Genomic DNA, 15,484 nt, shown 5'->3' with positions numbered 1-15,484 from the left:
TTTTCTTTTTTTTTTTTTCATCAAGTCAGCCTGGTCCAATAGTTTTTACATGGGTATGTATTGTTTCAAGCCTGCCTTTGATAATGTTTGACATTCATTGTTTCCGTATTCCGTGTTTGATTGGCTGTGATTTTTGCACTATGGGCTAGATGCCTACAACCGCGTCCTCTGCACAACAAGCATGCTTTAAGTTTTCAAGAAGCCGAAAGAAAAATTAGTTGCTATAGAGTTACCGCAACAAAGCTAGAAGGTGTCCTCCTCACCACATATGACCTTCTAGCAGCGTCGACTCTAAAATCTGATCGTGTAGAAATAGAGGAGGCCCTTGAAGAAGTGGTTAAATATACATGTAGATATATTGTAGTGGTACAATGAAATACACATCGTCGCCGATGTTTCCCTGCAGCGTCCAACTTATGACGGTACCGGGTTAAGCGGCCGGTACATTTTCAACGCATTACGTGCAGCTTGTAGACGAGTCAATGCCTCGTTCTTTCCTATCAGCCCCAACACCACCGACGATGCCTTACAAGGAACATTAGGATCGCCCACCACAGCAAAGCGTATGCACGAGTGAACAAATGCAGTGGGGTTTTCCTGATCGCTATCCTCGCTAGTCTTGGCCTTCAGCTCAACAATACACTCAGTGAGCGTCTTCGAGATCCCTGCCTGCGTCCACAGCGGCTCCGGAATAGCAGAGAGTGCATCATAGAGTTGGTTCAAAACTTGGTCTTCCTTGTCCATTGTGTCGGCGTCATTGGCGCTGTTTTCGACTGAAAGGCGGTAGGTTTTGCTAGGAATCGACCATACCAAGTATGGGTTTTGAAGCAGAACGTCCACAGGTTTAGGGTACTTGGTGCTGTTGGCCTGGAGCACTCGGAGGATATAGTCGTGGGCTGTCTGTTGATTAGAGAAATGGCCTAGTAATAGCTGTTTCTCGTCATCAGTCTTTCCCATGTTGATTCGCTTGATGGCATCGAACATGGGGTTTAGAAGAACCTCGGAAAGATAAGTCACATCAAGGGGATCCTCGCGCAAGAGATTGGCTAGGTGGCGGTGCTCAAAGGTTTCTAGCTTGTTCATGTTGACTTGAATGTTGCCCTTGGTGAACTTGAATGAGAACTACATCGGGTTAGCGCATGATACTGCAAGTAACTAGCGCCACAGCTTCTTTTTCTTTGGACTCACCTTCTGAACGAGCTCTTCCAGATTCTTAACAACCTCGTTATTACCAGACCCCATACTCCACCCAAGAAGGGCTGCCCAGTTCGTCAGGGCCGAGGGAAGAACGCCCTGTCTACGGTAGCTGGATATGTCAATGTCCTGGTTACGTTTGCTAAGCTTTTGACCTTTAGAGTCGGTGAGCAATCCGACATGGCCAAACTCTGGAGGTGTCCAGCCAAAGGCGTTATATAAGGCCACATGTTTGGGCGTTGAAATGAGCCATTCCTATGTTCAAAGTTAATCAAGGGGTCACGAATAAAAGGTATTCAACAGTTTCTTACGGCGCCACGAATGACGTGTGTGATTTCCATGAGGTGGTCATCCACCACATTAGCAAAGTGATAAGTCGGGAATTTGTCGCTCTTGATCAGAATGAAATCGTCTTCTTCCTCATTTTTTGTGAATCGGCCATATACCCGATCGACTATTGAAACAGTGCCATTGGCTTTAAATCTAATGACGTGAACCTCCCCGTCAGAAGCTCTTTGTTCGGCCTCACTCTTAGGTATTGAGCGGCAAGTGCCAGGATAGTTGGTAGATTGCCGATTTGTAGCCGCATGCTCCTTATGCTTCTCCAGATCATGTGACGAGCAGAAGCAGCGATACGCTTTGCCACTTTCAAGCAGCTCATTGGCATATTTATGGTAATGTGGCAAGCGATCAGATTGTCTGTAGGGGCCAAACATTCCGCCGATATCAGGCGCTGTTATACACATACATAGGTTAAAGCCTGACCATAAGAGTGTATTCGTACCAGTCATTCAACTCACCCTCATCCCAATCAAGTTGTGCCCATTTCAAATCGTCATACAGCCTCGCCTCAGCATCTGCTACGATTCGGGTCTAATCTAAGTGTTAGACAGTCTCTCTCCAAGGCCTGTTTTATCGCAGTTACATACTCTGTCAGTATCCTCGACGCGAATAATAAACCTTCCCCCGGTTGCACGTGCGAGAAGATAGTTATACAGGGCTGTCCTCAGAGAGCCCAAATGAAGATATCCTGTCGGCGAAGGTGCAAACCTAGTCCTCGCCGGAGTCTTGGGCAGCGCGAACAGGTCAGCTTTGCCTCCTACACGCCTCGTCCTCAGTCTATCTAGGCCAGCGCTGCTTTTAGCTGCTAGTTCGGACGACGTCGAATAACATCTTGATCCAAGTACCCCGACAAGGCTGCAAGCAAGTCGGTTACACGTGGGGATTGAAGAGGCTCCACGATATCTCAATGGTAGCATGGCTGGACGTGATCTGGTGAGCATGGATGAGGTTTCAGTGAAGCGTCGTTGATGGATGCAGGCCTGCTTTAACTTATAGTGGATCATGTTTCTGGATAGGGAAAATATAAAAAAAAAATATACTGATAAGATAAGCGCCACATTCTAGCCCATGCTATGGTATTAAATTTGTCCTTCGACTTTACAAGATATCGATGATGTCAATACACAACAAGGGGCCTTTTTGCTATATGATTTGCTCTCGCATATGTAACGCACTGTATTCTACATGAATAATTGCTCGCCATGTGCAATCAGGAACCAAAAAGAAGTATTCAAATTTTTCTACCACTCGCCTCGTGAAGATACACACTTGATGGCCCCTGACTATAAATATGCTGGCCACTGAACCCCCTCCTAAATAAAGACACTAGAACTTCCGTAGTGCCCATCTAGAAGGCAGGCCTAGTCAACTAGAAATTTTCACAGTGCCTGACCACCATGCTTAAAAATCTACAGTGGCATTAAACACACATATTAAAGGACATTATTAGCCCGTAAATATTCTCTTTTTCTCTAATTATTGCCTCATTGCGATTTGATAGCTTGCATAGGCTTGTTACTGCCTGTTCCCTGGTTTTCAAAGTTAAGACGCTTGCAGGATTACAAAAGATAACTGATACCCCACACCCCACCAAAAATCTGCCTCTAATCAGCATCACGAAGCCTCTGCATAGTAAATTCCCCTTCCAACACACTCAAGCCGCAACACCGCGCTTGCGACTTATCCCCAAATACGCAACATGGACCCATCACAAAATGGCGCAGGCGCCAAGGAGGAAGATCTTTACGGTATGCTACTACTTCCTACCCCAGAAATGACAGATGCCCACTAACATCATCACAGAGCTTCTAGGAGTCGAAAGAACTGCGACACCTGATCAAATCAAGAAGGCTTACCGCAAGGTTTGTCACCCACTCATCCACCCAAAAAATAACATATCGCTTCGCGACGCACTCATCCAAAACTAACAATCCCACTTCTACACTAGGCTGCATTACAATACCATCCCGACAAGGTCCCCGAGGAGCGTCGTGAAGAGTCAGAAGCCAAGTTCAAGGTCGTTACTCAAGCCTACGAAATCCTACGCGATGAAGAGAAGCGCGAACTTTACGACACTCATGGCATGGCTGCCTTTGATCCCTCTCGAGCCGGCGGTGCCGGTGGCCCTGACCTCGATGATATCCTAGCCCAAATGTTCGGCTTTGGCATGGGTGGTGGCATGCCGGGTGGCATGGGTGGTATGCCGGGTGGCCGTGGTGGTCCCTCTCGCCCTACCAAAGGTGAAGACGAGGAGCAGCTGTACAAGGTCACTCTTGAAGACCTGTACAAAGGCAAGACTGTCAAGTTTGCCGCTAACAAGAAGGTCAACTGTGGCATCTGCAAGGGCTCTGGTGGCAAGGAAAAATCTAAACCTACTCCTTGCGAAAAGTGCGGCGGCCGCGGCCGTGTCGAGGCCTACCGCCAGGTTGGCCCTGGAATGGTACGCCGCGAGATTGTAAGCTGTGACCACTGCAAAGGCTCCGGAAACTACTACAAGGAGAAGGATCGTTGCAAGAAGTGCAAGGGAATGCGTACTGTTGAGGAGAAAAAGATGCTAGAGTTGTATATCCCTCGTGGCTCCATGGAGGGTGAGCACATCATTCTAGAAGGCGAGGCTGATCAGCACCCCGACCAGCTGCCCGGTAACCTGGTTTTCACTCTGGAGGAAGAATCACATGAGGTTTTCACTCGCATCGGCAACGACTTGGCCGCTGACTTGAGAATAACTTTGGCCGAAGCGCTTGGTGGCTTCTCCCGCGTTGTGTTGGTTCACCTAGATGGCCGCGGCATTCACATCACCCGTGAGCGCGGCCAGGTTCTGTGCCCTGGTGAGGTCATCCGTGTTAGTGGTGAGGGTATGCCCCCCCAAGCGGGGCGATACACATGGCGATCTCTACTTGAAGGTCAGCATCGAGTTCCCAGAGAACGACTGGATCAAGGACGATGAATCCTTCAAAACCCTTTCCAGCCTACTACCTCCCCCTGCTGATCCTATCAAGGTGGATGAGGTGGATGAAGTTGAGTACGAGGAGAACGTTGATATCGAGGAAGTAAGTTTTACCAAAACTTCCCAAATTACAAGCTATGTATGATACTAACGCAATTCTTGCAGATGGGTGCCACCTCGAGCGACCCCAGATATCATGATGGTTGGGAAGATGAAGATGGACACGATGGCGGCGGCGGTGCTCAATGTCAGACGCAGTAAAATAAGATGCGCCAAACGGCAGTAACGGATACGACCTTTTTGCATTGCTTTTTTTTTATCAAACTTGCGGACTTGTCTATGTTTTGCGAAGTATAAGTCTTTGTATGGGTTGTCTTTACTTTTGTAGCCACTACGCATAGACACAAATTTTAGGTATTGGACTGGTTGGGAATGATAAGATGATTCATCTAGCTTTCTAAGTAACACAAGTATTTTACAAGACATGATATCTGAGTCTACAGGTGTTGCTGAATCCTTGTCGTGATATTATTACCATTATCAGATTATCTCCCCACTTAGCCCCATTTTTTGACTGCCAAATATCCCGGTGAGCATCCCAGCTGCGGGGCATTTTGATTGGCTTTTTTTTTCACCGAACTCGTTTTTCTGTGGCGCTATCCTAACGCACGAAAGATTTGCTCACGTGACAAAGCCCTATGGGCAATCAGAATTCTGCATCACCAAATTTCCAGGCCCATTTTGGCGTATTCTCAACAGCCCAGTCCAGTATACTCAACACCCCATTGAGAGGCATATTCAAGGTACTTACTCACTTCCTCACTCCCTCGAGCGAACTGATCTTTGTTTGAATTTCTCGATATCTCCAAACCGTATCCCCAGGTTTCTAACATACAGTCGTCCAGATGGTTTCCGCCAAGTCTCACGTTCCTATCGTCAAGAAGCGTACGTTTTCCTTCCAAAAGATCATCAACTACCATCACATCTCCCCTCCCCCCACCGTGGAAAATTTCCAATACAACCAATAATTCCCAACTTTCGCAACGACCGAGCCAACGAAGACGAGAGAAATCGTGTACCAGCACTACCAAATTTAATATCGACAACTTTACCTTCTCGCTACGATATGGCCGATTTGATATAATCCAATTCCAATGAACAGCTAAACTGATTGTTGTCTTGATACAGACCGGGCGAGCTTCAACCGTCACCAGAGTGACCGGTTCATGCGTGTCGGCTCCAGCTGGAGAAAGCCCAAGGGTATCGATGGCCGTGTCCGCAGACGGTTCCGTGGCACCATCCGCATGCCCAAGGTATGTGACTCTGTGACATGGCGTTTTCCCAGCCATTATCCGGCGCATATGCCCGCGAACTGCGATATGCGCAAGCCAGTGGAAGGCAAATTTTGACATTTTTTTCTCTGTAGATCGGATACCGCTCCAACGTCAAGACCCGCTACATGATCCCCTCCGGCCACAAGTCGTTCCTCGTCAGCAACGTCCGTGACGTCGAGCTGCTTCTGATGCACAACCGCACCCATGCTGCTGAGTATGTTCACTTAGATTCCTTCCATTTGAGCGAGACATGAACCAACATCCATCGATGTCTTCCCTTTGGGATTCAAGCTTTCGTGAACAAAAAACGAAAGCGCTGACCCAGGAGACAACCAAACATGACTTGCTACCCATGCCTCTCACATTATTGAACATTTCGCTAACTCTCTGTTCAGGATTGCCCACAACGTCTCTTCCCGCAAGCGTGTTGATATCATTGCCAAGGCCAAGCAATTAGGTGTGAAGGTTACCAACGCCAAGGCCAAGGTCACCACCGAGGTGTAAATGGGCTTCGAGGCGTGAAAGTGAATGTCAAAGGAAAAAAAATCGGCTCCTGGGGCTCTATGGGCGTTCTTTTTTTTATTGTAACGAAAGAATAAATGGAGATTCTCTTCTAAGAAAAAAAAGCACACATACACTTTCACGAAACTATGCACATGTGACGAGAGGGAGGGGGCTTGACTACATACAATCAAGTATCAGGATTTGTTGGGGCAGCTCACATATTTGCAGGCTTGAAGTCATTCCTTGACCAAGGACTTGACTTGGATTTACCGTACATAAACTTTGACCCCACACAACAGACTCGGGGTAACACATATGTTCCATTAGACATCACAAGAGAAAGTAAGATAAGCGCACTATTTGATGGATATTCAGAATTATCGAGCCGGACAATTGTATGTGAACAAGAGTCTATTCATAGAACAAAAAGTAGCAGAGCTTATTTAAAACAGCTCAGACCGCAGAAACTCATTCTCCATGGGCCACGGCGAACCTTTCCATGGTGGTCCACCGAGACAGAGGTGCCGAAATGCCGACCTCCGAAGAACTTAAAGATCTGCATAGTGGTATTGGCGTAGTTGTTTGAGTATTGGTCGTACTCGGGTTCGGTAAGGGCCACCTTGTGGTTCAGCCCAGGATTTTGCGATGTTGTACGACAAGTCGTTGGTACTTTGTAAGATATTTTTAGCCTGTATGCTAATTCATATGGTGGCGAGAAAAGACAGGAGATTCTTTGTTATTCAATATCTTGAGAAAGAAATTTGTACAGATTATTCCGATGCTGCTGTGTGTTCACTACTGTGTATCTGCACTCGGAGAGAAGACAACAGTGTTTATATAGTTGTTTCCCATCAAAAATGCTCTCCGTCCTACACCCAAATGCAGATGACGGGCTGCAACAGTGACGTCAATACAAATTCTGTTGGCCCAGAAAACAAGATAGAAATAAGGCAGCAAACCAAGCAGAATACCCATCAAATCAACTTGCATGTACATGTCTCTAAGTGGCTCCACATGATTGGACATAGCCTAGCTTAGCCGGGCAGTGCAGGCGCAAGATGCGACAGAGCAACTTGTTGTATGATGTGTATTATGCGCTCGAGAGCAAATTTGTACAGATTGGGGTAAAATCAAAACTAAATTTAAGGAATGTCTATAACCCTTACATTTGGATATTATGAATAGGGTTATTGGCGAGTGGTACAGGTACGGAATACATGATCTGAATGCAGCTTTATTGGCTGCACCTAGCTACTGTGCCACTATCCCTTGAGGGTTAACCTGACTTATGTAGGGTTAATTACGCCACAAAGCCAGCAAAGAGTCAGCTAGGGCTCAAGGATGCCCCAGGCTCTATTCGGGGATCGGCGAGCTCACCGTGCGTCATGCATGCCAACGCATGCTGATTGGCTGCTAGAGCAGCACAGGCATTTACAAGGGAGGTAAAGACGGCTTTAGGACTTTCATGCGCTCTAACTTAGGAGAAGAAACTATGAGCGACTTAGACATCTTCGGATTCCTCGACCTGATCGTGAAGCCAGAGAACCGTCCAAGCTTCTCTTCTACATCTCTTTAGTATCTCTTAGTATCCAAATTTCTATTGCGCACTTCGGCTTGTTGTGTGCCCCATTGATAAATATATCCTTGAATCACCAAGTCTTTCTTTTTCTATCACCCCTGGACAACATAGCACGGTTGCGTACATTCATTGTTGTCTCATCGCAATAATGGTAAGTCTCTTTTGTGTAATTATATCCTCATGTTAAGTTTTTAGTCGTCATAGGGCCTAGTCGACTATCGGCGAGGAATAGGACACTATCGGCCCACACCGACGCACGGCACACACGACATAGAATGCTAATACTATATTGCCATGCTCATTTCTAGAATCCAGAAACGGAATCTCTTTTGCCTTCAGGTCATCGCGACGACCCTGATGAACCTACACCAAACGACCCTCCCGCCGTAAGATTTCTGCAGACAAAGAGCCGTTTCCGCGACATTAAGATGTTTATCTGGGCTCTGCTTGTGACCGCCTTGCTGGTGATCACCGCTGTCTGGACTCAGAATCCACATCACCATCATGACATCTCCGGACCTACTCCGAATAATCCTGTTACCGGCAAGCGCAACCTCATCTTCATGGTCTCTGATGGCATGGGCCCCGCATCTCTATCAATGACGCGCAGCTTCCGCCAATACATCAGGGGAGAGAGTTTTGATAAGGCGCTATATATTGACCACCGTTTGACTGGCACTAGCCGTACTCGCTCGTCCAACTCACTTGTCACTGACAGTGCTGCTGGCGCTACCGCTTTCTCGTGCGCCCAGAAGAGCTACAACGGCGCTATTTCTGTGCTTCCCGACCACTCGCCTTGTGGAACTATTCTCGAAGCTGCTAAACGCGCTGGCTACCTAACCGGCCTGGTGGTTACTACTGACATCACTGATGCTACCCCTGCTTGCTTTTCTAGTCACGTGCAGACGCGCGCTGAAATGGATGAAATTGCTGCCCAGCAAATTGGATTGGGGCCTCTGGGTCGTAGTGTTGACTTGATCTTTGGCGGTGGTCGCTGCCACTTCCTCCCTACCTCGAAGGGAGGATGCCGTGCTGACGACAAAGACCTTATCGCTAACGCTACCAAAGATCTTGGTTGGAACTATGCTGGCGATCGTGAAGCCTTTGACAAAATGAGACGCGGCGAGAACGTTGATCTGCCTATGCTGGGTCTCTTCGCCGACCGCGATATCCCCTTTGAGCTGGATCGCCGTAATGAAGCTACAGTGTACCCTTCCCTGAGTGAAATGACCGTCTTTGCCCTTCGCGCTCTGGAAAAGGCTAGCAAGTCAAACGAAAAGGGCTTCTTCCTCATGATTGAAGGAAGCCGTATCGACCATGCTGGCCACATCAACGACCCCGCTGCTCAAGTCTACGAAGTTATGGAGTACGACAGATCCTTCCAGGGCGCCTCCGAGTTCCTGATGATCAGCCAGGACGAGGGCGCCTTGGTTGCTACCAGCGACCATGAGACTGGTGGTTTGGCTACTGCGATCCAGGAACCCGGCCAACTACCCGTGTACAATTGGTACCCTGCTGCCCTTGCTGCTGTCACCATGTCCTCGGAGCGTCTTGCTTCGATGCTGCAGGAGCACATTTCCTCCGACGAGTTCCAGACTCAATCCCGTCACGACCTAAAGGCTTGGATTAATGAAACCCTAGTCTTTGGCGGCCTGGGAGTCAACGATGCCACTCAAGACGAGCTCAACGACCTGGTTGATAACCCGGATGCATCTATCAACACTTTTGCGGCCATAATTTCCCTACGTGCGCATATTGGCTGGTCGACTCATGGACATACAGCTGTTGACGTCAACATTTACACTTCAGGTGGGGCTAATACCTCTGCATTGCAGGGAGATGTTGAAAACACTGATGTCGGCAAATTCCTTCAGGATTACCTCAACGTTAATGTCGATGATGTGACTAAAGACCTTCGTAAGGCTTTCAAGTTTGATGAGTCCGAGGCGGTCAACATGGAAGGCCAAGACGATATTATTCAGAAGGGCACTCAGGCAGCTATGGATGCCATGCAACGCTGGGTCCCCGGCCTAAACGCGTAAGAGAGTTTGTTTAATGAAATTTGGCTTATATATATATATATGATGCGATTTGTAGGACTGCAATATGGCCAGTTAGTTTCTAGCTATTTTCAATAATGTCAATTAGTTTGATACATATATCTACTCAGAGACCAAGCAATCGTCTCGCAACCCATTTACATTTTCTCTTAGAAAAGTCTTGATGATGGCAAAGACTTTTGGGACTGTCCGAGGATCATATAGCAACGTGTGGCTCGCTGGGCTGGGCAAAATACACGTTTTTACTACCCTTGACCCCGAGCCATCTTTGCTGCGAATTGCAGCTGCAGCCTTGAAAACCTCATCGGCAAGGGTGACTTTGTCATCCTCACCACCAACCAACAAAACTGGCGCGTCCACACCTGCCCATAGGTCCTTTCCCGAGAGTCCACCAATTCCTTCACCACGTTCATCATGCCCATCTGGCAATACCCCCCAGGCCATACGCCGCCATACTGGCGTCCTGCTTTGGGCATTGAATCTGTATTGCATTCTTCGTAGGTCCTCAGGCGCCTCTTTGCCTACAAATCGATACACACTCTCACTCTGCGCACCACCCCGCCGGTCCCATATACGCCACAGATTAAACAGCCATTCAGGGATCCAGAGGAGTCTACGTAGTAGGGCTGTTTTCTCCGGATTTGCTGATTCCGCAACAGGGCATAGTGCAACTAACGCGGCAACATCCGGAGCAAGGCTTGAGTGCATTGGGTTTGCTAGCCGGGCGCCAAGTGCCGTGCCCATGCTGTGGCCAATCAATACAAGCGGCCGATGTGCACCGCGAAAATCGGTGATGATCGCTTCCAAAAGCAGCGAGAGTGTGGCAGGCGTATATGCTTCCCACCGGGTTTCGGTGAAAGCGGAGCGACCGCACCCAGGTAAGTCGATAATTAGGATAGAGGAAAGAGGGGTTAGGTGGGGTAACAAAGAGGCATATTGGGCTACTGAGCCGCCAAGGCCATGGATACAGACGATGAGGGGTGAGGTAGACTCGGGAGCCAGGGCAGGATGACGACGGTAGAAGATGCGGAGATTTGAATATGAAAACTTGCCGATCGTATAGGACCTGAAGTGCGTGTTCTCTCGTAGCAACTGTGGGTCGCTTAAGTCAGCATCATCTAGAGACGATGAAGGTGCCGTCATATCAAAAATAGATGCAAATTTTTAAATAATTATTATTTGGGTATGTTAACATTGAGAGTAATAAGAGCAGAATGTAGGGGTGATAAATGGCAGTTGCCTGCTAAATTGTGTCCTCGCCATCATTTCCCCAGAGTAGTATATGGGTCGTATTACGTCATCCACAACAGATTAAAGGCTCTCAAGTGAATCATTCATGATGAAATATTGGGGGTACGTGACTTAAATTCAAAGCTATAACCAAACTAAAATTCTAATATACAGACAGATCATTAGAGGCCGTAGTGATAGTGATATAAATACGCAGGGAAGGTATCATGCCATATCCATAATACAAGAGCCCAGCTAAGCGAGGCAGATATCCCTCTAAAAACTCAAGCTCAAGCATTCTCTGCACCGACACCGTCCTTCCATCCCATAGGGAACAACGCAGCCGCAATTGCTTCTACGCCCCTTTCTGTAGCCAGCAGGTTGTATTGCGCCGCTGCGTTTCTAGTGTCCAGGACATCAACTCGAATCCCTAACCGTACAAACACATCACGCATAGCCGGGCTCATCGGGGCAATACTCGGTCCTGAGCCAAAGATGATCATATCTACCAGGGACTGTTAGTTTTATTGTACCAAGCTAGCACGTACCTATGCTTTTATTGACTTACCTGGCCGAGGCCACATGACATCGAAAACTCCAAACACCTCTTCTGGCAAATCTAGCTGTCCTTTGTCGTTTAGAATGCGCATATGCCCGCCCATTTTCTTATGCTCCCATGGCCGCCAGCGGACCACGTGGTCACTGAACATCATGATCGCGTCGCCATTATCTGTCATCTTGCCATTGTGCAGCTTGAACCCGCGTGGCGTGCATGTCGTCACGGAGCTTCCAGGTACTGGCAGGTTGCCTAACACGTCCAGGGAGCCCATCTCTGATGCATAACGTTCATAATCCTTATCTTCTATCGTTGAACGTGCCTGGCGAAATTGTGTGGTGTATAGTGTACGCGGATTAGCACTAAGGGAGCCTGGTGAGAGGCTTGTAAGGCTTAGGCGAGAGGAGATGTGTTGTGGGAGGGCACATGTATGAGTTGTGCTCCGTAGGGAACGGCTTAGGAGCCGTGATGGACGTATTAGCAGGCCGCTCATTTTTCGATCATTGGGTAAAATAAGGAGCAGTATACAAGTTTTTTTTTTATGGTTTTCAGTTGGCATTTGGTGAACCCAAAGGCCAACGACAAAGCTAATACATACGGTGTGTGTTGCTATTAGGGCACTGTGTATGACACTGTTATGAGCTATAAGAAACATTTAATTGGCCGTTGATTTGGTCTTGAGCTCGACAAACCCTTCACCAAGCAACTTTGTTGGGTGTCGATAGGTCTACTATCAACAACTATACAAGAGAAATTCTGGTGTGAATACAACGTTATCATGAAGTCTTAAATAGATGCCAAAGACTAATAGGCACCCTACGCCCCATTACAACTTTTGTGCGCCGCCAAAACAAAAATAATCTGGAAACAAAACCCAAGACACTATGAAGGTGTCACCTCCAAGTAGAAACCAGACAGCAAGATACTAGGCCCGATATAAAACATTTCGAGCCTCATCATAAGCCTCTCCATGTTTGGGTCTGGATGCAAGCAGTTTATCCCCAAGGAATTACACCAACATTCCATCCGTTTCATGGCCCCATTAAACTGACAGAAAGACAGAAAAAAGAAAAGGTTCACAGCCACTGAACAGGCAATCAGGGCATCCATCAAAGACACTAGGTGGAGAGTCCTTGTTTCGATTTTCTCTCTTTTTTTCTATATTTTTGGTTTTTCCCATTCAGATTGTCAAAGGGCTAAAATCATTTTGATTGTTTACTTCTTCTTAGCACCCTCAGCCTGCTCCTTGAGCACCTTCTTGACAATCTTCTGCTCCTCAATCAGGAAAGCGCGGACAACACGGTCACGCACGCAACCACCGCATCTCGAACCACCGTAGGCGCGGGAGACGTTCTTGTTGGGCTTGGAGATCTGGGCGTACTCGCGGGGGCGCAGGGCAGGGATCTATCGAAACAGATTAGTTCAAATATCCTAATCAGAGACGAGAAACTTGTTTGATTTGGACAGCATTTCGACAGTAGAGACTCTGAGGCGACTAGACAGCAATTTTTGCGAAACCATGATCTAGATCTGGTAACGGCATTCATTCAAGATGGCCGTTATACGCCTGAACATGTAGTCGTAAACAAATAGCGCCTATTGTTCATTCACAACATCTGATGTCAAGGTGTTGGTTGGCGAAAAAGGAAAGGGTTCGCAATATCGGCACATGGTGTGATGTGCATGCATGTATGATAGATCGGTTCGGTAACCCAGAAAGGCCGTCGTTTCAATGTCTCGTTTGCCGATTTTTTTGATGCTCATGTCCGTTGCGAAGGGAGGGAGGTACTTACACCAGCCAGGGCGTTACCGCAGTCACCGCACTTGGGAGCAGTGCCGCGCTTCTTAATGTGCAGAACGCGAGACTTGCCACCAGGAGTCTTCACGATTCTCGTGAGGTTCGAGGTGGTGTTGTAACTATCAAAACCCGGTCAGCGATTTCGTTCGTCCTCCTTTATCCAAGCCGACTACACACGAGCAATCTCAAGTGGTTATAAGTTCCGATCCATTTTGATATTGTGATTGCTCGTCGGGTTGGGATTGATGCGAGAATAGGCGAACTCACGGGTTCCGGCGACGGTAGGTAACTCTGTGGGAAGGCATTTTGGCGGTGGTCGATATCGTCGAACTGATTCACCAGAGATTATCGCAAGTATGGGAAAGGCGAGAAGATGAAATTTTGTGTGGGAGAGAAATCCGGACACCACTAGCCCGCTTTTTTCGTGGGCCAATGAGCAGGACAAGGGCCCATTTTGGGACAAGCAGGCGCTATTGTGTGCGAATGTGGCTGAAAGCGGATCACGTGAAAGGGCGCACGGCAGCCACTCAGCCACTTATTAATTTTCTCCATACAAACATCCATGAAAGATAGAATACTAGGATAGGTAGATACATGGATTAATATGCAAGCTGATGTGAGAATATCTAGAACTTATCTTTCCTTACACAGCTCAAGACGGTCTGAAGGGAAATGAAGAAATAAATGTTTACCTTAAGAACCACATGCTTGAGGGCAAATCTGCGCCGCAACTTAACGTAAGATAACCGCATATGGTCAAACGATTAAAAGGCCTAGGAGTCCCAGAAACCAGAGACGGCTTTTCTACTGTGCTACGACTCTTCGGTAGACTGAAGATAATAACCGGGATGCTTCATGGGATTCCACGGTTTGAGCCCGAGTGGATCTTTCTTCTGGCTGACCACCGCAAGCTCAAACACGGCTTTGGTCTTATCTCCTTTCATAAGAGCCTGCAACTCTTTGACCTGAGAATCAACCGTGCCAGCAGTAGTTTCGATTGCTTGCAGAGTCTCTTGGGCTACATATCATCAGAATTAATACGCAGAACAAAGTATTGGCAGAACTAATCAGTGACAAATTCACTTACTTGAACTGCCTGAGACCGCGACAGTAGAAACAACATCTGAGAGACTGGAGCGAAGATACACTAGCTTGTGTAGGGTTTAATAGTCAGCATACATAGAGAAAATCAGTTCATCCTAAATTATTGACATACTTTAGTAAGAAGGAACTGCAAGTGATTCAACCCATCCTGAATTTGCTTCTCGTCCAATTGTTGAGCTGCAGCAGCATTCGCAGCAGCGCGTGCGTTGGCTTTACTCGCCATAAAGAGCTAAATAACACGACAAACTTGCCCAAAAAAAGGGGTTTAGTCGGTTTCTCAAACAATAGACAAAATCAGAGACACAAAGCCACCCGCAAAAAAAAGAGGTGATATATGGAAGTCAGGGAGTAGCGCAGTTGAAGAGAGCTGTCTGAAGAGGCAAGTTATGAAAAATAGCCCAGCGAGGCTTGCTAAGCTTAACGTACAAGGCTGACGATATTATAAAATAGTGTAACAATATGGACGAGCCCATTGAATGTATATATGGACGAGCCTTGTCTTACCAGGCCCCATCTCCCTATTCTGCCTTGGTAATTTGCCTTGACCTTATTCCCAAGTCTCTAGCCAATGGCAAAGTCATAGATGGGGCGCGAGTCGTGACTAGTCACGTGATAATGGCCAAACCAATCATGGGTTGAATCGTCCTCTTTGTTTACCCAAGGGAAGCTGAAACTCTTCTGGCTTGCTCAAATCCGCCACCTTGGGCCGTGCGGATAACTTTTCTTGCTCATTCACACTTTCGCCCCCAGTGCGAAAAACAACAGCGCAACACCCTTTCAAGACGTCCAACTCAGGAAACAAATCATATACTGAGAGAGAGAAAAAAAAGAGAGAG

At 47.4% G+C, this 15,484-nt stretch overlaps 8 protein-coding genes across 8 annotated transcripts; 3 read left to right on the top strand and 5 right to left on the bottom strand.

Annotated features, from left to right (window-relative positions):
* Positions 1–414: 414 nt before the first annotated feature.
* On the bottom strand, positions 415–2,453 carry HOO65_010816 (putative glutamate--tRNA ligase, mitochondrial; the record flags this gene model as incomplete). Its single annotated transcript, XM_071005576.1, has 5 exons — positions 415–1,122; positions 1,189–1,449; positions 1,506–1,927; positions 1,995–2,067; positions 2,124–2,453. The coding sequence occupies 5 exons, from the start codon at positions 2,451–2,453 to the stop codon at positions 415–417; spliced, it is 1,794 nt and encodes a 597-aa protein (XP_070862638.1).
* Positions 2,454–3,235: 782 nt separating this feature from the next.
* On the top strand, positions 3,236–4,744 carry HOO65_010815 (DnaJ protein -like protein; the record flags this gene model as incomplete). Its single annotated transcript, XM_071005780.1, has 5 exons — positions 3,236–3,284; positions 3,340–3,398; positions 3,485–4,378; positions 4,440–4,586; positions 4,649–4,744. 5 exons carry the CDS (start codon positions 3,236–3,238, stop codon positions 4,742–4,744), a joined length of 1,245 nt encoding a protein of 414 aa, XP_070862637.1.
* A 644-nt stretch (positions 4,745–5,388) lies between these two features.
* Positions 5,389–6,321, top strand: HOO65_010814 (60S ribosomal protein eL32; the record flags this gene model as incomplete). Its single annotated transcript, XM_071006061.1, has 4 exons — positions 5,389–5,428; positions 5,672–5,796; positions 5,910–6,031; positions 6,213–6,321. The coding sequence occupies 4 exons, from the start codon at positions 5,389–5,391 to the stop codon at positions 6,319–6,321; spliced, it is 396 nt and encodes a 131-aa protein (XP_070862636.1).
* A 1,727-nt stretch (positions 6,322–8,048) lies between these two features.
* On the top strand, positions 8,049–9,942 carry HOO65_010813 (Repressible alkaline phosphatase; the record flags this gene model as incomplete). The annotated part of the gene is made up of 2 exons (XM_071005627.1): positions 8,049–8,051; positions 8,209–9,942. 2 exons carry the CDS (start codon positions 8,049–8,051, stop codon positions 9,940–9,942), a joined length of 1,737 nt encoding a protein of 578 aa, XP_070862635.1.
* A 120-nt stretch (positions 9,943–10,062) lies between these two features.
* On the bottom strand, positions 10,063–11,103 carry HOO65_010812 (Abhydrolase domain-containing protein C57A10.08c; the record flags this gene model as incomplete). Its single annotated transcript, XM_070999810.1, has 1 exon — positions 10,063–11,103. One exon carries the CDS (start codon positions 11,101–11,103, stop codon positions 10,063–10,065), a length of 1,041 nt encoding a protein of 346 aa, XP_070862634.1.
* A 377-nt stretch (positions 11,104–11,480) lies between these two features.
* HOO65_010811 (uncharacterized protein) lies at positions 11,481–11,927 on the bottom strand (the record flags this gene model as incomplete). The annotated part of the gene is made up of 2 exons (XM_071006218.1): positions 11,481–11,695; positions 11,759–11,927. 2 exons carry the CDS (start codon positions 11,925–11,927, stop codon positions 11,481–11,483), a joined length of 384 nt encoding a protein of 127 aa, XP_070862633.1.
* A 1,034-nt stretch (positions 11,928–12,961) lies between these two features.
* HOO65_010810 (60S ribosomal protein eL34) lies at positions 12,962–13,849 on the bottom strand (the record flags this gene model as incomplete). Its single annotated transcript, XM_071006080.1, has 3 exons — positions 12,962–13,150; positions 13,540–13,663; positions 13,812–13,849. The coding sequence occupies 3 exons, from the start codon at positions 13,847–13,849 to the stop codon at positions 12,962–12,964; spliced, it is 351 nt and encodes a 116-aa protein (XP_070862632.1).
* A 507-nt stretch (positions 13,850–14,356) lies between these two features.
* Positions 14,357–14,871, bottom strand: HOO65_010809 (uncharacterized protein; the record flags this gene model as incomplete). Its single annotated transcript, XM_071006205.1, has 3 exons — positions 14,357–14,562; positions 14,632–14,695; positions 14,761–14,871. 3 exons carry the CDS (start codon positions 14,869–14,871, stop codon positions 14,357–14,359), a joined length of 381 nt encoding a protein of 126 aa, XP_070862631.1.
* Positions 14,872–15,484: the final 613 nt, after the last annotated feature.

This window comes from Ceratocystis lukuohia (genome assembly GCF_044167205.1).
Source record: "Ceratocystis lukuohia strain C4212 chromosome Unknown Supercontig1_pilon, whole genome shotgun sequence".
NCBI classification, from domain to species: domain Eukaryota; kingdom Fungi; phylum Ascomycota; class Sordariomycetes; order Microascales; family Ceratocystidaceae; genus Ceratocystis; species Ceratocystis lukuohia.
Note: the sequence above shows the minus strand (reverse complement) of the source record. Positions and strands in the feature narration are given on the sequence as shown.